The 21,490-nt window shown below is 47.9% G+C and overlaps 2 protein-coding genes and 1 long non-coding RNA gene across 3 annotated transcripts in view; 2 read left to right on the plus strand and 1 right to left on the minus strand.

Moving 5' to 3' along the window:
* The first annotated feature begins 6,612 nt into the window (after positions 1-6,612).
* On the plus strand, positions 6,613-8,454 carry LOC119307743 (60S ribosomal protein L8). Its single transcript, XM_037583825.1, has 2 exons — positions 6,613-7,131; positions 7,812-8,454. Exons 1-2 carry the CDS (start codon positions 6,692-6,694, stop codon positions 8,155-8,157), a joined length of 786 nt encoding a protein of 261 aa, XP_037439722.1. The 5' UTR covers positions 6,613-6,691; the 3' UTR covers positions 8,158-8,454.
* A 4,180-nt stretch (positions 8,455-12,634) lies between these two features.
* On the plus strand, positions 12,635-18,052 carry LOC119307744 (probable LRR receptor-like serine/threonine-protein kinase At1g05700). Its single transcript, XM_037583826.1, has 12 exons — positions 12,635-13,272; positions 13,356-13,549; positions 14,325-14,824; positions 14,969-15,107; positions 15,215-15,286; positions 15,468-15,539; positions 15,613-15,693; positions 15,781-15,947; positions 16,023-16,264; positions 16,335-16,461; positions 16,842-16,910; positions 17,110-18,052. Exons 1-12 carry the CDS (start codon positions 12,751-12,753, stop codon positions 17,793-17,795), a joined length of 2,871 nt encoding a protein of 956 aa, XP_037439723.1. The 5' UTR covers positions 12,635-12,750; the 3' UTR covers positions 17,796-18,052.
* The window catches only part of LOC119307747, a 12,437-nt gene continuing 4,530 nt past the window's right edge, over positions 13,584-21,490 (minus strand). Inside the window, exons 2-4 of the long non-coding RNA XR_005149503.1 lie at positions 16,772-16,937; positions 13,965-15,088; positions 13,584-13,863 (exon numbers count right to left, since the gene is read on the minus strand). This is a non-coding gene — a long non-coding RNA (uncharacterized LOC119307747). The remainder of the gene's footprint in view (positions 13,864-13,964; positions 15,089-16,771; positions 16,938-21,490) is intronic.

Raw genomic sequence — 21,490 nt, forward strand, 5'->3', positions numbered from 1 at the left:
ATATTTATCTTGAAGCTTTGTCCACAACTCATGAGCATCCCGGAACGGCATGAGTTGAAATATAACTAGATTGCTCAAAGCATCAAAAAGCACATTAGAAGCTTGGGCATTGAGATAAGAGTTTTTCTCATCCTCTAAAGATAATCTTTGGGAATCCTTTGGAGGAGAAAAACCCATATCTACAATTCACTCTAAATTTGGGTCCATGACCCTAAAGAGGTTAAGCATGCGAATTACCCAAACATCAAAATTTGTGCCATCGAAACTAAGAGTGTCAGAGAATCCTAATCCCCTAGTCGACATCTTTACTCTCTAGGCGATTAAGCCTAACAAAGAGAGACGAGGCTCTGATACCAATTGAAAGATCGAGGATGTCGCCTAGAGGGGGGTGAATAGGCGCTTTAAAATAATTACGTTTTAGGCTTGAACAAATGCGGAATAAACCTAACGGTTAATTTGTCAAGCACAAAACCTAAAACAACTAGGCTCACCTATGTACACCAACAACTTATGCTAAGCAAGATAAGCAACTATGTGATAGCAAGATATATGACAAAGAACAATATGGCTATCACAAAGTAAGTGCACAAGTAAAGGGCTCGGGTAAGAGATAACCGAGGCACGCGGAGACGACGATGTATCCCGAAGTTCACACCCTTGCGGATGCTAATCTCCATTTGGAGCGGTGTGGAGGCACAATGCTCCCCAAGAAGCCACTAGGGCCACCGTAATCTCCTCACGCCCTCGCACAATGCAAGATGCCGTGATTCCACTAAGGGACCCTTGAGGGCGGTAACCGAACCCGTACAAATGGCAACCCTTGGGGACGGTCACCGAACCCGTACACTTTGGCAACCCTTGGGGGCGGTCACCGGAACCCGTTAAAATGCTCGGGGCGATCTCCACAACCTAATTGAAGACCCCGACGCTTGCCCGGAGCTTTACACCACAATGATTGAGCTCCGAACACCACCAACCGTCTAGGGCGCCCAAGCACCCAAGAGGAACAAGCTCAAGGGCACCAAGAACCCCAGAGTAATAAGCTTCTCAACTTGAAACTTACATGTATCACGTGGAGAACTCAAACCGATGCACCAAATGCAATGGCAAGGGCACACGGAGTGCCCAAGTCCTTCTCTCCCAAATCCCACCAAAGCAACTAATGCTAGGGAGGAAAATGAGAGGAAAAACGAAATAAGAACACGAAGAACTCCAAGATCTAGATCCAAGAGGTTCCCCTCACATAGAGGAGAAAGTGATTGGTGGAAATGTGGATCTAGATCTCCTCTCTTTTCCCTCAAAAACTAGCAAGAATCCATGGAGGGATTGAGAGTTAGCAAGCTCGAAGAAGGTCAACAATGGGGGAAGAACACGAGCTCAAAGGATAAAGTTCATTGGGGAAGAAGACCCCCTTTTATAGGAGGGGAAAAATCCAACCGTTATGCTCACAACCCGCACAGAGCGGTACTACCGCTCGTCCTCACGGTACTACCGCTTGTCCTCACGGTACTAACGCTAGGGATCGCGGTACTACTGCTTGCGGTACAAAAAAATACTTCCGTACCTATCTCCGCAGGACTTGGAGCGGTAGTAAAAAATTACATCCGCTCCAATTCGCGGTAGTACCGCTGCAGCCTTTTCAGAACACCAAAACTGCCACAACTTTTGCAAACGGACTCCGAATTCGATGAAACCAAGTTTGTTGGAAAGCTAGCGACAAGGGCTAACATAATCTTGAAAGAAATACCAATAATAATCAAATGAGAAAAGGCCCAAAAGAAAATGGTGAGAACCCTTCCTCCGAGAAGACCGGTAAAACTTCCAACACCAAAAACATCATAGAAGACGCATGCAAACTCCGTTTTCGATGAACTCAAGCTTGTCATCAAGATGACCATAAGCTCTAAGACTCACAAAGAGAATCAAACAAGAACCAAGAAACATGATGCAAGGATGCAATGGTTTGATTTCTCTACGAACGATACGATCAAGCAACTCATCGAGAGCCCCCCTTGATAGTACGGCAATCGATCCTATAACCCGGTCTCCCACAACTACCATGAGACCGGTAAAATAAAAAACCTATCAAGGGCAAACCTTTGCCTTGCACATGGTCCACTTGAGCTAGATGATGACGATCTTCACTCCCTCAAGTTGGACCACCTTTCTTGATTGCGTTGGCTCGATGAAGACTAGATGATTGCTCCCCCATAGTCCACTATGGGTGAGCCACTCTTCGGCTCATCTTCACAAGTCCATTGACACCACAATGGATGGCAAGATTCAAGCACTTGATCTCTTCGTGATGCTCCACTTGAACTTGCACACGACAATCTTGATGACGATCACCACTTGATGTCATCCTTTCCATGGGTTGTATGATATCTTCCTCTTGATGCAAGCCCATGGATACGTACCTAACCCCACATAGAACTCTCACATAGACCATGGGTTAGTACACAAAGTGCAATGGACAATGCTTACCATACCATGGGATCACTTGATCCCTCTCGGTACATCTTCTACGCTTTGTGAATTAATCAACTTGATTCACTATTGACTTAGTCTTGATCAACCTTGAATCTTTGCAACTCTCTTCATTTGGATGATGTATTGAAGGTAAACATGAATGATCACACAACCTTCTTCTTCAAGACATGCTTGCAATAAGCTCAACACCCGCATGACCAATCTTTGGATAATTCCTTAATAGCACCTTGGTCAACTCATAAACTCCTTGAAACCAACACATGGACTTCAAGAAAAGCCTATGGACAAATCCTTCAAATATAACTCAAGACAACCATTAGTCCATAGACATTGTCAGCAATTACCAAAACCAAACATGGGGGCACCACATGTTCTTTCACCAACCACCCGGTCTGGGTGGAGCAGTCCATCCGCATGATGGAGTTGTTCCTTGCCGACGGGAAGTACAAGGTGGTCGGGTTCGACATCTAGCACACTCGCGCTCGTGCCGGGTCTCGTCCCAAGGTCACCGTTGCCCAAATGTGCGTGGGCCACCACGTCCTCGTCTACCACTATTGCCTGGCCACAAGGCCTTGCGAGTGTTTCGCCAGGTTTGTCAACAGTCCCCACTTCATGTTCGCTACGGTCGACATCACCAACAATGTCAAGGTGCTCAAGAATTCGGGCATCGCCTGCCAGAATCTTGTCGACATCCAGGGCCAATACAAGATCTGGGGCAGCAAGGAGCATGAGAAGGACTCACTGGTTCACCTCGCCGAGGCCATCATCGACCCCTATGATACGTCTCCAATGTATCTATAATTTTTTATTATACCATGTTGTTTTTTATCAATCTTGGATGTTTTATAATCATTTTATATCATTTTTTGGTACTAACATATTAACATAGTGCCAAGTGCCAGTTGCTGTTTTCTGCATGTTTTTTACATCGCAGGAAATCAATATCAGACGGAGTCCAAATGCCACGTAACTTTATGATGATTTTCTATGGACCAAAAGGAAGAAGTTGGGCCCTGGTTGCACCTGGGGGGAGTCCCGAGGAGGCCACCAGGGCATGCCAGGAGGCCCAGGCGTGCCCTGTTGGGTTGTGCCCACCTCGGGTGTCCCCCGGACCGCCTCTTTGCTCTATAAATGCCCCAATATTCCAGAAACCTTAGGGGAGTCGACGAAATATTCATCCAACCGCCGCAGAGTCCAGAACCATCAGATCCAATCTAGAAACCATCACGGAGGGGTTCACCACTTCCATTGGTGCATCTCCGATGATGCGTGAGTAGCTCTTTGTAGACCTTTGGGTCCGTAGTTAGTAGCTAGATGGCTTTCTCTCTCTCGCTGAATTCTCAATACAATGGTCTCTTGGAGATCCATGTGATGTAACTCTTTTTGCGGTGTGTTTTTTGGGATCCGATGAACTTCGAGTTTATGATCAGTTATATCTTTTTATATCCATGAACGTTATTCAAGTTTCTTTGATCTCTTATATGCATGATCTTTTATAATCTCATATTTCTTCTCCAATATTTGGGTTTTGTTTGGCCAACTTGATCTATTTATTTTGCAATGGAAAGAGGTGCCCGGTAGTGGGTTCGATCTTACGGTGCTTGATCCCAGTGACAGAAAGGGAACCGACACGTATGTATCGTTGCTACTAAGGATAAAAAGATGGGATCTATATCTACGCAATAAATAAATGGATCTTGTCTACATCATGTCATCGTTCTTATTGCATTAATCCATTTTTCCATGAACTTAATACACTAGATGCATGTTGGATAGCGATCGATGTGTGGAGTAATAGTAGTAGATGCAGACAGGAGTCGATCTACTAATCTTGGACGTGATGCCTATGTAATGATCATTGCCTGGATATCGTCATAATTATTTGAAATTCTATCAACTGCCCAACAGTAATTTGTTTACCCACTGTTTGCTATCTTTCTCGAGAGAAGCCACTAGTGAAACCTACGACCCCCAAGTCTTCTTTCTCATATATTTGCCTTGCGACCTACTTTTTCCTTGCGTTTATTTTCAGATTTATTAAACCAAAAATATAAAAATACCTTGCTGTAATTTATTCTTATTTATTTTATTTGGCGTTCGATCTATCAATCTACTACAAATTACCTCACGTCCTTTGCCTATCTTGAGGTGCCGTCCCCCGAAAGGGATTGGCAACCCCTTTAACACGTCGGGTTGCGAGGTGTTGTTATTTGTGTGCAAGGGTTGTTTACGTTGTGTTGCAATAAGCAGAGCGTTGCATACGTGTTGGCGGCATCTGCGTCCATGTGCTCGTTAGCAACGCTGGACCCGTCGACCAATGTTGCCAGTGTTGATGGATAAAGAAGGCAATCACATATCAGATTTGTCGTCGAGACCGTGAGTGGCGCGTGTACCATTCTTCTGCCTTGTTTTGTAACCTGCTCTTCGTGTGGTGATGCTACTCAATCTGCTCTCCACGGCGAGGCAATTTTTGGCATCGTGTTTCTTTGTAGTTTGTCGAGTTCTTTTTTTAAGCCATGGTAGAGTTTTTAGTGTATTTATGTTTTTGTTGTATCTTGAGACGTTCTCATTGTCGAGGCGGGGTAATTTTCTTCAACTTAGGTCGAACGGACGAAAAATCCTGAGAAACGCACCGTCCTTTATTAGCGTGTATAAATCTGATGTAATTAGGTCTGACATGCAATAGACTATAGTTGATACAAAGCAAAAAGTATAAAATGTGCACATAAAATCTATATTGTTTTCCATGGATCAATGATTTCACATCCTGGTCACCAACACAATATTGAAAAGCATGCCTCACATAATCAGTTTCGTGAAGATCTCATTGAGCATTAATGACAGCTACATGAAAAACAGTGTGTTCATGTTTTTTTAATCAATAATAATTTACTTGGACAATTTTGTTTCCCTGGATTACTTCTTAACTTAAATTGCTTGTTTGTTTAACTAAGCTAGATCAAATTAGTAATGTTGTGGAATTTTTTGATGTTGAAACATGCAAATACCATGAGCGGAACCACAAGGTGTTCAAGAACAAGTCCCAATTATCAACTGCCAAGGGCATCAAAATGTCATGATCGGAAACGGGTAGGTAGCGATATATACAGTGCAATGAACAAATGGTGTGTGGTTGAGTGCCGCTTTGTCCAATACTCTTGTAACAGAACTGTTTCTACTATATTATTAGACACACAGATCTTTTACGGGTTCTTAGAGAAATTCATTGGTTCCTTTGCCTATACCACTTCTTTGCCTTGGGTGACATGTACTGTGAAGAATGATTTTAAGAACATTATCATAAATTAATAGTATATGGGATGGCGTTTATATAAAGAAAGAAAATGAAAATGTTCTTCTACTCCTGAGTTCAAATGAGCTCGGACCTCGGATGAACAATGAAATCGAATGAAAATAAAAAAAAATCTGATTATTTTGTGTGGTAACCTTTGACAAAAAATTTCTATGCTTGAATTTTTTTTGCCACGAAATGACATTTGTGGAAGTCATGGCAAAAAATAAAAAAAAATCAGTACTCCAAAATGATTCCAAAAATAGCATTTTTGGAGTATCAACTTTATATTTTTTCACGACTTCCAGAAATTTTCATTCATGATAAATTTTTGTACGCACATAGACATTTGTCAAAGGATATCACAAAAAATATCAGAATTTTTAATCCTTTTAACTATATTTTTTGATTTCACTGTTCATCATAAGCATTTGACCTCGGGTGCAAATACTTCCCGTCCAAATACTTCTCGTCCCGTGGCACAAAAAAAGGCGCGCTCCTGCTCGCTCACCGCTCCCAACACCACAACCGTCTTCGGGGTTTGATCACTTCGAACGGGCGGAGCCAGAATGATACTCGGCCTGTTACCAGCTCATTTCTCATTCCCACAACACTAACAAGCTGGCCCATGACAGCCCAGTCCACTCCTCATTCGTTAGTCCGTCACAGCACGGCCCGGCGACGCTATTTCACTGACGTTGCGGTCCTACTGCGTGACCAAACGAATCCAACGGCCCAGACGCGCCCCCATCCCCCATCCCGACCGTCCACCCTATAGGGTAATCAAACCACAAAGCCCGTGCCGCACCCTATATATTGCTCCCTCTTCCTCCTCGTCGAACCCTAGCCCAGCTGCCCACCCATTCCCCTCACCGCCGCCGCCGCCACTGCGCCGCTGCCGCCGCCGAGATGGGTCGCGTGATCCGCGCTCAGCGTAAGGGTGCGGGCTCCGTCTTCAAGTCCCACACCCACCACCGCAAGGGCCCCGCCCGGTTCAGGTCGCTCGACTTCGGCGAGCGCAACGGGTACCTCAAGGGCGTCGTCACCGATGTCATCCACGACCCGGGGCGTGGTGCGCCGCTGGCCAAGGTGACCTTCCGCCACCCGTTCAGGTACAAGCACCAGAAGGAGCTCTTCGTCGCCGCCGAGGGTATGTACACCGGCCAGTTCGTCTACTGCGGACGCCGCGCCACCCTCTCCGTCGGCAACGTCCTCCCGCTCCGCTCCGTTCCTGAGGGAGGCGTCATCTGCAACGTCGAGCACCACGTCGGCGACCGCGGTGTCTTCGCCAGGGCATCCGGTGACTACGCCATCGTCATCAGCCACAACCCCGACAACGGCACCTCAAGGTACTGTTCCCTTTCCTCTCAACCCTCTCTCTAAAGTACATGACTATGGTTAGATCTGACGTTCTCCTGCTAGTAACTGTCATTAGATTTGATGTATGTGTTTCGCGGTAGGAAATGATTAAATGCTCATAGTTCGATCTGAATATATGTTCGTTCACTGCTTCTGATATGTGTGATTTAGATACTCTTTAATTGATTAGAAGCTTCATATGTTTGTTAATCTATCAAAGACAAATTCGTAGGAACTCATTCTGTCTTTGAGCCTTGAAATGTCTCCTGTTCATCTTATAATCTACAACTGTTACGATATGCTTGCTCTTCTGTTATCCTAGAACTGTACACGATATGCTTTCTTCTGTTAACTTTGAACTTGGCATGACATGCTTTCTCTTCAGTTATCTTGAACTGGACATGCATCTTGTAATTCTGTAAACATTAAACCAGAGACATGCGATCTCTAACTGTATTATCCTGCTTCTGTCTTCAGATTGGCCTACTGTGCTTTAAGAATTATGATCACTAGCGTTTACTTAGATGTGGACCATTTCTTACTATCAGTTATTGTCAGTACAAGATCATATGTGTATCTTCGGTTATTTTGCCCGATGGCCTCATGCTTTTGATGAATTCTTCAGCTGTACAAATATCTGTACACAGTTACTCATTTTCTGTTTATGTAGGATCAAGCTCCCCTCTGGTGCCAAGAAGATTGTCCCAAGCAGCTGCCGTGCCATGATTGGTCAGGTTGCTGGTGGTGGCAGGACTGAGAAGCCAATGCTCAAGGCTGGTAACGCCTACCACAAGTACCGTGTGAAGAGGAACTCGTGGCCTAAGGTGCGTGGTGTGGCCATGAACCCTGTGGAGCATCCCCACGGAGGAGGTAACCACCAGCATATTGGTCACGCTTCCACTGTCCGCCGTGATGCACCACCTGGCCAGAAGGTTGGTCTCATCGCTGCTAGGAGGACTGGTCGTCTCAGAGGCCAGGCTGCCGCCTCTGCTGCCAAGGCCGACAAGGCCACTTAGAGCTATCATTGCTGTTTATCTATGGTTGCTGCCTCTAGATTACCTGTCAAGGACATGTATTGCAGTATGGATGTCGTTTTTGCTCGGTACTTTGGTAACCTGGTGATGTTTGTTATCAGTTTTCGCTGTCGTGGTCTGGATTCTTCGGTCCACATAAAGAAGATTATGCTTGGATATTTGGTTGTCCAGTTACTTGAGTTAGCCCCTGGTGCTTATTTTTGTTTATTGTTTCTGTTTTAGTTTAGCTCTATTGGTGGATCTATAAACTTGTTTGGTTGAATCAAACGTATGGCAGCAGTATGTTTGCTTCTATCTGATGTTTCTTTGGAATTTTAACCTTAGAGTTTATATATAAATACCTGCTTTTTACATCACTTGTCCAAAATCACCCGTCCAACAAGCTGAGCTAAATGTAAATTTGTTCGGAGGACGTGGTGAGGTAAAATGGCTGCCCACCGGCAAACGCTAACTGCCTCTAGGTACTTAGAGCATCTTCAGCCGTTGGCTCGCCTGGGGTCGAGGAGGCAAAATTGTCTCTGGGGCCGGTTGGCCACCCAGCCGTTGCCTCCAGCGAAAACGATATCGGCGTCAATTCTTCATGAATAATTCAACAAATAGAAAATTAAATAGTTCATCATATAGTTCGGCGTGTTTTTGCCTTCATAGTTCATCACAGAAAATCAATAGAAATCAAATAGTTCAACAACAAATAGTTCAATACAAATTATATAATTTAACAAATAAAAACTCATATTTCATTACACGTCGTCCCCGGCGTCGCCCTTGAGCCTTCATAGGTGCTTCCCCACATCGTGTTGCAGTTCTTGATGCATCTATGGGTCTCAGATCTCCTGACGCATATTGAGGTAGGCAGTCCAGGTTGCCGGTAGCTGGTGATCAACTTGGGCAAGAGGATCCTGCCTGTAATATGGTTCTGTGTCAAACACTGGTTCTTCCTGCTCGCTCTCAATGATCATGTTGTGCAAGATGACACAACAAGTCATGATTTCTCATATTTGATCTTTCAACCAGGTCTGAGCAGGGTACCGGACAACAGCAAATCGATTGGAGCACATCAAATGCCCGCTCGACATCCTTCCTGCAAGCCTCCTGAACCTTCGCAAGGAAGGCAGTCTTGCCTCCTGGCACAAGGTTTGAGATAGTCTTCACAAATGTTGACCATCTCGGATAGATGCCATCAGCTAGGTAGTACCCCTTGTTGTAGTGCCGCCCATTGACCTCGAAGTTCATCGGAGGAGAATGACCTTCAACAAGCTTGGCAAAGACATGGGAGCACTGCAGGACGTTGATGTCATTGTGAGTTCCTAGCATCCCAAAGAAAGAGTGCCAAATCCAGAGGTCTTGTGTGGCCACTGCCTCAAGTACCACACTGCAACCGCCTTTGACGCCTTTGTACAACCCCTGCCAAGCAAATGGACAATTCTTTCATTTCCAATGCATGCAGTCGATGCTTCCAAGCATCCCAGGAAATCCTCTTGCTGCATTCTGTGCTAGGATTCGAGCAGTGTCTTCCGCATTGGGTGTTCGCAAGTATTGCGGTCCAAACACAGGCACCACTGCCCTGCAGAACTTGTAAAAACACTCAATGGTGGTGGACTCGGCCATGCGCCCATAGTCGTCGAGTGAATCACCGGGAGCTCCGTATGCAAGCATCTTCATAGCTGTCGTGCACTTCTGAATTGAGGTGAATCCAAGTTTGCCGGTGCAATCCTTCTTGCAATTGAAGTAGTTGTCGAACTCCCGGATGGAATTCACAATCCCGAGGAAAAGCTTTCGGCTCATCCGATAACGACGCCGAAATGTTTTCTCGCCGTGCAATGGAGCGTCGGCGAAGTAGTCAGAATAGAGCATGCAGTAGCCTTCCAGACGATGTCGGTTCTTTTCTTTCACCCGCCCCGGCGCCGAGCCACCTCGCCACGGCTTTTCACTGCTCGCGAGCAGGCCGGCGAGGGCGGCAAGCACCATGAGATGCTCCTGCTCCTGGACGTCGGCATCGGCTTCCTCCTCTAGCAACGCCGCGAGCACCTCCTCGTCGTCCGAGTCCATCGTCGGGCAGACAAATCACCGAACACCTTGCGGGCGAGGTGGGCGCAAACCCGCCGGTGTACAGCCCAACACTGAATAGTACGTTATATCATCTTACTTATTGCAACGCTCTGCTTGTTATGAGCTTAATACTTCAGAATGCATACTAGATAGCAGTCTTGGGGTGGGAATGTATCCGGTGCACCCGCGCTTGTGGTGCTACCGGTGCACCAGATGTCATAGAATATTTTAAAAAATCTGGAAAAAAAATCTAGCACGTTAACGCAACATCAATGTATGATGTCACAAATTTTCGTGTAAAAAATTGAAATGGTTTTTGAGATAAAAAATGACAAGTTTGACATCAGTGTGTTAATGGGCCAAATCTAAACCTCAAGTTATGTTATGTACTATTCAGTGTCGAATTTGTCATTTTTGTTTTCCGAGTTATGTTTCGAATTTTGATTTCAAATTTTGTGACAACCTACAATAATGTTGTGTGAGTGTGCTAATTCTTTTTTTAGATTTTTTTGAACATTTTAAAAACACAACGCAACTTCGGTGCACCGGTAGCAACCCAAGCTCCGGCGCACCAGATATTTTCCCGTCTTGGGGTGGAGTAAGTTGTAGATGCAGTTAGATAACGACCTATATATCACGAACGTAATGCATATATGAGATTATATCGTTAATGATCATAGTCACAAATATAAATATTGCAATTTTTTCACCACGCTACACTTGTATGCTTGGAAAGATGTCACCAGTGAACCTATGGCCCCGGGCTATCCTTTTATAACGAAAACTTTACTAAAAATATGTTTTCTTTGTTGTATCATTTCTTTTGTTTTACCTATCTATCCATTCATACCTAAGAGCATCTCCAGCCGCGCTCCCAACAGGCCCCCCAGGGCGACTTTTTTCGCGCCAGCGCCAAAAAAAACCCCAGTCGCATCCCCAAGATGCCGAAATCCGTCAGCTCGGCCCGTTTTTGGGCCCGGCGATCCCAGGCCGAACCCAGTGCGCTGGGGGGGGGGGGGCTCGGGGACTCCGGCGGAAGGGAAAAGCACGCTTGGGCCACACTGTCAGGCGAAAAGTCAAAGCAATCGTCCAAATTTGCCCCCCACCCCCGAGCGCTCGGCCACCACCCTGCCGATCCCGGTGCCGCCCGCCGCCCAGCACCGCTAGATAGGCCTTTCCCCGCCAGAAAAAAGAGAAGGTTTCGCCGCGACAACCTCTCCACCACCTTCAGGGCGAGTTTTCCGGCGCTCCGGCCACGCAGGGCCGTATACCGGCGGCTGTGCGCCCACCACGCCCGCCAGGTGTTCGGCGGTTTACCCGCTCGGCGGTGGAGTCAGACGACGAGGAGGCGCTCGCGGCGTTGCTGGAGGAGGAAGCCGATGCTGATGTGCAAGTTGATCACCAACTACCGGCAACCTAGGCTGCCTTCCTCAATATGCGTCAGGAGATCCGAGACCCACAGGTGCATCAACAATTGCAGCAGGATCCGGTGGAGAACCTATGGAGGCTCAAGGGCAATGCCTAGTTCGATGTGTGATGAAATGTGAGTTTTTATTTGTTGAACTATATAATTTGTACTGAATTATTTGTTGTTGAACCTTTTGATTTCTATTGATTTTCGGTGATGAACTATGTGATAAAAAAATTACTTGTGTTGAATTTGCGTCGAACCACGGCGAATACAGGCCGATATCGGGCTGATTTTTCACCGAAATTGGGCCAAAAAGCGAGCGCTTTGCGAAAAAAATGAGCTGATATCGGCGCCTAGGGGGGCGGCGGCCGGAAACCCAATCGCCCCCCGATTTTTGCGCCGGCTCGTCCCTAAGCGACGATTTTCAAGCCTCATGTGGGGGCCAACGGCTAGAGATGATCTAAGTAGTACTCTTGTAGTAGTACTCGGTAATCGGCCCTCTTCTAATTCTTAATCCCGTATGTTCCTTTCGCTTGACTGCTGCTTGTTTGCTGCTGCGATCCCCGAAATTCTCGGAACCAGATCTAGAGAAGTTATAGTACCCTAACTTTTTTTCTGTTAGTCCATACAATTAAGACTAAAATAACTTAAATTAATTTTTAAATTACGAATCTAGTATGTACATTCATAGTAATTACATACAAACAAGTTGATGGTGAGATAAAATTAATTTTGAATTTTTTATATCTACAGTAATTACCAAAAGTAAATAACCTACTAATAATTTCTAACATTTCTTTTTCATTTTACAGTAGATGAGCACTGTAGCATCGTAACTTCACTTCTAATTTAGATGATCCGGCTCCGAAATTCTCGGGCGTTTCCTCCGCCGATAACTCTTATCACTTGCAACGAACGAGTTGACCTGCACGCGCAACCGCCTGATGAGAGCCCAACCAAACGTTGCCACTACTCCTCCAACACCACCAACCTCGCCGGCCGGCCGGCTGGCAGCGACACGTACGACGTACCAGGCCTTAACTTCACATAAAAGGACAGAACAACATCAGGAGAGAGGGAAGACCGGCCGGAGTAGCAACGTGCATGCAGCAGCCATGGAGCCAGCAACGGCAGCCGCAGCAGCTTGTCCTCGGTTGCTCGTGTCCCTCTTCCTCGTCCTATCATGCTTCGTGTCACCCGAGCTCGTCCATGGCCAGCCCGACGCCCTCGGCTTCATCAGCATCGACTGCGGGATCGCCGACGGCCCGAGCTACCCCGACGAGTCCACGCGCGGCCTGAGGTACGTCTCGGACGCCGGCTTTGTCGACGCCGGCGCGGGGGCCAACGCTGGCATCAACCCGCCGTACAGCGACCGGGAACTGGCGGCGCGGTACCTCACCGTACGCCACTTCTCCGGTGGTGCTGCCCGCAACTGCTACACGCTCCGGGGGCTCTCGCCGGGAGGCAGGTACCTTGTCAGGTCCAGCTTCTACTACGGCAACTACGACGTGCTCAACAGGCCCCCGTCCTTCCACCTCTACCTCGGGGTCAACCGCTGGGCCGCCGTCAACGTCACCGCGCCCGATGACATGTACATCTTCGAGGCCGTCGTCGTGTCCCCGGCTGATTTCTTTCAGGTCCCAGGAGTCTAGGCAGACTTAACAATTTGAGCTTTGTTGAGTGAACTGGTTGGTGACAAGTATTTTTGGTTTACATACAGGTGTGCCTGGTGGACATAGGACAGGGTACGCCCTTCATCTCCGGGCTTGACCTGAGGCCGCTCAGGGCGGCCATGTACCCGGAGGCCACCGTGAACCAGTCGCTGCTCCTGCTCAACGTTCGCCGGCCGGCGGCGAGATTCGCCTTGAACCGCTACCACTTCTGGCGGCCGGCTAGTTTCTATAAGATATACAGGTTCGCCCGGTGATAACTACTGATGCATATTGTAGTTGCCTGCCGATTACTTGATGTGAAGGTCAAAATGGGTTATCTTGACCATTTGCACACATCACGTAGGGCAGCAGCATTCCTTGGTTTCTTGCACAAGTTTCCATTTGGATGAACATTTTAAAATAGGCTTTGCAGAGTTGTAAGAAAACCGCTATGCACTTACTCTGCTCCAAAATGACACCGCGTATGCACACGGAATAACATAAAACCCTGAGCTTGAGTTTTCTCCTCCGTTTGATTGTACTACCTTTTATAGTTGATGCTGCTCTTTATGTTACCTGCAAAGCTCATATGATCAAACGATCAATCATCTTAAGAAACCACCCTGGAAGAGTGGTTAGCAATCTCAGACAACTAACAAGGTTCTAAACATTATCACCTTTCTAGAACACATGGTTTATTATCACAACTCCCTAGTCCCAGAGAGACTAACATGTAGTTCCCCTTGAAATGCGGTCAAACTGACAGCTGGCCATTGACCCCACAGCTTGATCTAATAAAAAAAAGATTATATCACTATATAAATTGTTGTTGCACTTCAATTCCTGAATGAACTGCCAAGTAGCATGACTGACACCTGGCCTTCTCTACCACCAAACCAAATGCATCATTTTAGGTCGATCAAGAGTCAATTCTGCAAAATCTATTGGCCAAACCAGAGCCTGGAGTTTCAGGCACACGAGTTGCAATTTCTGCCGATTTTCTCACACCGGATTCCGCTTCTTGCCAACAATAACAGGTACCCATTTGACTCCTATGACCGCATCTGGCAGTCTTACGGCGACGTCGCTGCGTGGACCAACATAACGACGGCGGCCGACGTCGATGTCTCCAAGGCCAGCAGCTTCGACGCGCCGCCTGTGGTGCTGCGGAGCGCCGCCACTCCGGTGAACGGAACCCGGCTCGACTTCTCATGGAGCCCGGACACCTCCCAGAACAATGACAGCAGCAGCGCAGCCTACCTCCTGCTGCTCTACTTCACGGAGCTACAGCAGCTGCCGGGCAACACGCTGAGGCGGTTCGACATCCTCGTTGACGGCGCCTCGTGGAACGGCAGCCGGAGTTACACCCCGAAGTACCTCTCCGCAGAGGTTGTGGAACAGGTGGTGGTGCAGGGGTCAGGCCAGCACACCGTCTCGCTTGTCGCCACGCCAGATGCCACACTCCCGCCCATCCTGAACGCGTTCGAGATATACTCACTGCGGCAGATGACTGAGCTTGCGACGAACAATGGAGACGGTACCTTGCACTTTGATCCATGTGTTCCACTGTCAAGGATCCTAGTTTGGACTGAAATTTGCAAGTCCAGTAGCTTTGAATTATTTGTTTCTGGATAGCGTAAAGCAGAACCTCAGAAACACCTCCGTTTTTCCATATTAACAGCCAAGGCCATGATGGGAATTCGCACGACGTACATGCTGAAGAAAAACTGGATGGGTGATCCTTGTGCGCCGAAAGCATTTGCCTGGAATGGCCTGAACTGCAGTTATTCTTCATCTGGTCCTGCATGGATAACAGCTCTGTAAGTTGTCAAGTGCAAAAGAACTGCACATTCATGCTTGTACTTGAAAGGTTAAAAAGAAAGCTTTTCCATGGCATGATACTAATCTACTATGGGATTTGCAACAGAATATTGTCATCTAGTTTGTTGACCGGTGCAGTTGATCCTTCTTTCGGTGATCTAAAATCCCTTCAATACCTGTAAGTGCCCGATATGATCATCATACGACATATTCTGACTCAGAACACCTTCAGGTTCTCATAATCTTCTAGTATTTAGGAGCTATTTAAGATTTGACGCAATATAAAAATTGAATATTGCTTGTATTTTATTTTTTATTATACGTACTCAAGCCTTTTCTCATAAGAATTTTAATTCCAGGGACTTGTCCAATAACAGCCTGTCTGGTCCAATACCTGATTTTCTGGCACAAATGCCATCACTTAAATTCCTGTAAGTATACTTGTTTGCTTCAGTTCACTTCAATATGCGCATCAGCATATTTCAAAATATTTGTGCTCTACAGTGATTTGTCAAGCAACAAACTCAGTGGATCAATTCCTGCAGCTCTAGTACGGAAGCGTCAAAATGGATCCCTTGTATTAAGGTTTGCATAGCTAACTTACACCTTTATTCTTTCTTTTTCTTAATGCTCCAAATTTAACTAATTCAGACATTGTTGCTGTAATTCTAGGATTGGTAACAATGCAAATATCTGTGACAATGGTGCTTCTACATGTGCTCCAAACGACAAGCAAAAGAACAGAACACTCATCATTGCGATAGCCGTTCCAATAGCTGTAGCTACTCTACTGTTTGTCGCAGCAATTATTATCCTTCATAGAAGGAGAATTAAACAAGGTAATATTTCACCAAGGAAACCAGCAAATTTATAGTAAGTAAAGATCACCCATATAAAGTCAGGTTTGATTCCAGATACATGGATGGCAAATAGCGCAAGGCTTAATAGCCCCAGGGACAGGGAGAGGTCGAACTTGTTTGAGAACAGACAGTTCAGCTACAAAGAGCTGAAGCTCATCACAGCTAACTTCAAGGAAGAAATAGGGCGAGGAGGATTTGGTGCTGTGTTTCTAGGCTATTTGGAGAATGGAAGTCCAGTTGCTGTGAAGATCCGTTCAAAAACATCATCTCAAGGGGACAGGGAGTTTCTATCTGAGGTAGGCTATTAACTACTTTGAAATTTATTGTTTGTATCCTTGAACCAAATGTTCTTACTGCAAATCGCAGGCTCAACACTTGAGTCGAGTTCACCACAGGAACCTGGTTTCCTTGATTGGTTATTGCAAGGACAAGAAACAACTGGCCCTTGTCTATGAATATATGCATGGTGGAGACCTAGAGGATCGTCTAAGAGGTAAGTTAGTATCTCCCTGAAGAAAATCATCTTTAGGCACCTCCCTAGTTTCCTTTGTTACAAAGTTTAGTGCCCATTGTACCAACTTCTTCAATTACATTCTTGGCACACAAAAAAAGGACAACATTTTAGAGAAGCACATACTTCCTATAGGATGTGATAACTTCGAACAAACTCAAAAGTGTGGCATACAATACTCATGTGTCCAGTACAGTTATTAAAAATTTGTGGACAGAGCAGCCAAGTTTTCCTGAATGTGTTCCTTGATACAAATTGTGTCCAAATTATACACTAATAAATCACATAGTACCTTTTCTTGTCAGAATATTACTATTCTGCAGATCTTTTTATAAGCCATGTTTTTGGATGCTCTGTCACAGGAGAGGTGTCTGTCGCTACGCCCCTCAGTTGGCATCGACGTCTCAAGATTGCTCTCGACTCTGCCCATGGTTCGTATGACTGTACAGTGTACACACCTGAAGTTGTAATATAGTATTAGTAGTAGAAAGATCGCATCATGGCTTGATACTTGTACCAGCTAAAGCGAACAAAACCTCATCCATCTGCCAACTGTGGCTACTTTTAACCTAAATCCTTAACCCATTGCTATCTACTAACTGGCTGCTGGTCATGGTCTCATGGATACAGGATTGGAATATCTACATAGGTCCTGCCAACCGCCACTGATCCATAGGGATGTGAAGACAAAGAACATCCTGCTATCTGCTGACCTAGATGCAAAGATATCCGACTTTGGCCTGACCAAGGTGTTCGCAGATGAGTTCATGACCCATATTACTACCCAACCAGCAGGCACCCTGGGGTATCTTGACCCTGAGTACTATAATACATCCCGGCTCAGTGAGAAGAGTGACGTGTATAGCTTTGGAGTTGTACTACTGGAGGTTATAACCGGTCAGTCGCCGGCGGTCGCCATTACTGACACTGAGAGCATCCATATAGCACAGTGGGTGCGCCAGAAGCTCTCCGAGGGTAACATTGAGAGCATTGCTGACTCAAAGATGGGAAGGGAGTACGATGTCAACTCAGTCTGGAAGGTTACAGAGCTGGCACTGCAGTGCAAAGAACAACCATCACGGGAACGACCAACAATGACAGACGTTGTGGCTGAGCTCAAGGAATGCTTGGAGCTGGAGGTGTCTCGTGGAATGGGTAATTACAACTCAGTCACTAGCGGCACAAGTAATCTCAGTGCAACAAGCGCTGACTCGCACAACGATGCTCAAGCAAATGATCTGAAACAGCAAAGTGTGCTTGAGTTGGGGCAGGTTGGCGATGCATCGCCAACTCACATAGGTCCGGCACCAAGATGAGACCAAGAGTCCAATTTTGTATGGTTTTAGAGTCTCGGGTTTGTATATAAGTTTGGTATGCATCAGAAACTTTAGTCCTGTATTTATAGCAAGTAACTGATGAGGAACTAAACTTGGATCTCTGTGGACTATATTATTAAGGCTGTGAGCTTAGTGTGAGAACTGAATGGAAGGTATTTCAAATGGGGCTGCACATATGGTAATTCCATCAATAGTTGCTCAAACTAAAGCAAGAAAAATATATCAAGAATACACAACCTGGTTCAGGTTGCCATACTTTTCCTTTTTTTTTTTTTTGAGCGGGGGAGAATCCTGCGGCATTTAATTATGAAGATGTTAGACACCTACTACACCCACAAGTGGTTAATTCCACCTAAAGCATCCGGAAGCTCGGTCGGCACGGAAATACCACTGGGCTCCCACCACTGGGCCAAGATGCCCGCTGAACTTGCTGTGGTGCTCTCCTTGGTGCTGGTCCCCAGCGTCATGACTCCCATGGCCTCTGGGAGCTTGCTGGCTTCACCTTCCATCCGCTACCACCGCCGTCAGTTACTCTGCCTCTGTTGCCTTGTCCACCAGCTCTTTTCAGCAGTGGCATCATCGCCTTGAGAGAGATTGAAGTAGTTTGCATTTTATGGAGAAGATGAAGCAGAGAAGTTGTAGTAGTTTCCATTTTGATAGAGAGACTGAAGCAGTTTGCATTTTATGGAGAAGATGAAACAGAGAAGTTGTAGCAAATTCCATTATAACAAAGAAGTTGAGGCACTTTGCATTTTACAGAGAAGATGAAGCAGTTGCAGTGTGGACAAAACTTGAAGCAGCCGAAGCACCACCAACGTGGTGGTGGAAGACCGCACCATCGCCGGATCGATCAGCAACGAGCGCGAGGTCGCTGCCAACCGCGTCCTGTTGGCCAATGCGAGGGGCGAGTTGGAGGAAATGTTTATCAGCCTCGGCAACACCGACGACAACCACCACCCATTTGGCAGGATGCTGGCCGCACCCACAGCGACGAGGCCTCTGGCTCCGACGTCATCTACATCTCCTCCGACGAGTAGTAGTTTATCTAGCTAATCTAATACTATGTCTAGTAGTGGCAATACTAATTAAGCACTAGATGCAGTAGTAAGGAATGCTATCTACCTATTGTATAATTAAGCACTGCAATCTAGTTGAGTTAAAATTTCTGTGTGGGGGATTTGGGCTTTAGGAGATAATGTAGGGGTTCTGAGCCCTAAACCTTAGTCGTTCGGAACTTGGTGGCGGCCACAGCCACTACCACACACAGCACGGCGACAAGAATGGTCACACACAGCAAGGGAACGAGACTGGACACGGCCACACATAACACGATGACGAGCACTGCCACATAGCACGGGAACACGCAGCACGGCGAGCACTCGAGGCTTGGCAGTGTGAGGAACGAGAGGAAATATATAGGATAGGTGTTAGAACAACACAGGTGGTTGCAAATCAAAAGCCACCACAAATGCTTACGAACTGGAGGCGGTTCCATTTTTCTAACCGTTTCCTTCTCTTAATACAGGCGGTTTTAAATTCTAACCGCCTCGATCACAAAAATAACCGTCTCTGCTGGATTATTAAAGGTGGCTTCGTAACATGGGGACATAACTGCCTCCGGGGCCCGCTTCTAATGCTTGTTTTCTACTAGTGTATGTGACTCATCAAAACGATGAAATCTCGACTCATCGCCACCAGATTCTTGTCCAACTCTTGATCCAGCGATCCGGGTTCCCACCGCCACCTCCCACGGCATTGGGCTTCCACTAACCGCTGCGCGTACTCCATTGTCGCCTCCAAGAGGCCACCCAACTAAGGAGACTGCGTCGATGCTCGTCTGCTCGCCCCACATCACTTGAATTTTAGACTCATTTCTCTACATTTTTAAAATGTAAATGCTATATATTATACTGATTGGATACCCATTGGGTATAGGATACCCGATGGGTATGGACCTGGATCAATTTGTGCCCATGGGTATTGAAGTGGGTGGGGATAGAAGATTTCTGTGGGTATGGGTTTGGGCAGAGGGGGTTGTACCCATGGTAGGACTAGGGTTCCTACCGGCTCTACTCCGTAGGTTATACGGGCAGAACAGCGGAGGTCGGGGGCGAGCAGCGAGCTCCGGCGCGTCGGCGCCGTCGCGAGGGAGGAGAAGGCCGGCGGTGGTTAGGGCAGGAGGCGGCTAGGGTTTCCGGCTCCTCTGGAGCCGGGCAATAGGATAGAAATATCTTTATCGCTTAATCCCAAAAAGAGTCTTACAGCGTATATTTATAATCTAGATAACTTGCATAAGAATTAACCTAAGATAACTTGCATAAGAATTAATCTAAGATAACTTGTGGGCTAAGATGCCCGGTGGGCCTAGCTAAACCGGCCATAACACTTCACCCCGCCTGCACAAACAGCTCGTCCTCGAGCTGTAAGGTGGGGAAGCGCTTGCGGAACTCCTCGAGGCGATCAGCCAGCGTCAAGCACCTTCTCGACAGCTGGGGCGGCCAGGTCAGTGGCGACGGCGTCCTCCGGAATGTAGTCTGCAACCTCCAGGTAGAAGAGTCGCGGGCAAGCATGGCCGGGCGTGTAGGGCTCGTCGCAGTTGAAGCACAACCCTTTGCGGCGACGCTCGAGGAGCTCGGCAGGGTGAGCCGGCGGAACGGGCGTCCCGTGGTCGCGGCGAGGGGTGCCGCAGAAGCCTGCGCAGGCCGACCCTGCGCGGAATCCGGCCTGGGTAGCGACCCAGTGGTCCGGAACGGTGATTCCTGCTGGATGGCCACCGCACGGCGCTCGAACGCGCGGGCGTAGTACATGGTCGACTGGAGATCCTGGGGTCCCCGAAGCTCAACGTCCACGCGGATGTGATCCGGAAGGCCACCGACAAAGAGGTCGGCCCGCTGCTGCGCCGTCACACCCGACGCATGGCATGCCAGGGCCTGGAAACGGTCGGCGTAGTCCTGCACCGTGGAGGTGAAGGGAAGGTGGCCGAGCTCCGCCAGGCGGCTCCCACGAACTGGGGGCCCAAAGCGGAGGAGGCAGAGCTCGCGGAAGCGCTCCCAAGGAGGCATGGCGCCCTCGTCCTACTCGAGAGCGTAGTACCATGTCTGCGCGGCGCCGCGGAGGTGATAAGAGGCGAGCCAGGTACGGTCCGAGGCGAGGGTGCGCTGCCCGCGAAAGAACTGGTCGCACTGGTTGAGCCAGTTGAGGGGGTCTTCCGTGCCGTCATACGTGGCGAAGTCGAGCTTGGCGAACTGGGGTGGCTGCTGGTGTGGCGCGCCATGGCCCACTGCCTCGGCGGTGCGGAGGGCTGATGACGGCGCCTGGTCCATGGTGGAAAGGCCGTCGTAGTTCCCCGTGGCGCCCGACGCCTCGGGCTGCAACTGGGAACCCAACGGCGGCCGGGCCTCCGTGTAAGCCGGTGGAGGGGACGTCCCGTGGAGCCAGCCTGGAAGCGGAGACGGTGACGATGGAAAGCGGACCTCCTGGATCGGAAGTCCGCTCGGCGCGGACCGGCCCAGGCTAGGGCTGGCGGGGGCGGTGGTGGCACCTGCACGGTGGCCGCAGGGAGGGACGGCGCGGCTGGGGACGGCGCTGTCCAGGCCGGCCACTGCGGGCCCTGGGCGGCGGCTAGCGGTGCGGGTGGCGCCGCGAGTGCCGGCGTCGGCCACTGGGACGCGGAC

The sequence above is a fragment of the Triticum dicoccoides genome, chromosome 5B (assembly GCF_002162155.2).
Source record: "Triticum dicoccoides isolate Atlit2015 ecotype Zavitan chromosome 5B, WEW_v2.0, whole genome shotgun sequence".
In the NCBI taxonomy this organism is placed as follows: domain Eukaryota; kingdom Viridiplantae; phylum Streptophyta; class Magnoliopsida; order Poales; family Poaceae; genus Triticum; species Triticum dicoccoides.

Bases quoted from the DNA above. Each gene is read 5' to 3' on its own strand.
- LOC119307743 (XM_037583825.1), top strand. From the start codon at position 6,692: ATGGGTCGCGTGATCCGCGCTCAGCGTAAGGGTGCGGGCTCCGTCTTC. The intron at 7,132-7,811 runs GTACTGTTCCCT...CTGTTTATGTAG, and splicing joins CCCGACAACGGCACCTCAAG to GATCAAGCTCCCCTCTGGTG.
- LOC119307744 (XM_037583826.1), top strand. From the start codon at position 12,751: ATGGAGCCAGCAACGGCAGCCGCAGCAGCTTGTCCTCGGTTGCTCGTG. The intron at 13,273-13,355 runs GTCCCAGGAGTC...GTTTACATACAG, and splicing joins CCCCGGCTGATTTCTTTCAG to GTGTGCCTGGTGGACATAGG. The intron at 14,825-14,968 runs GTACCTTGCACT...CCATATTAACAG, and splicing joins TGCGACGAACAATGGAGACG to CCAAGGCCATGATGGGAATT.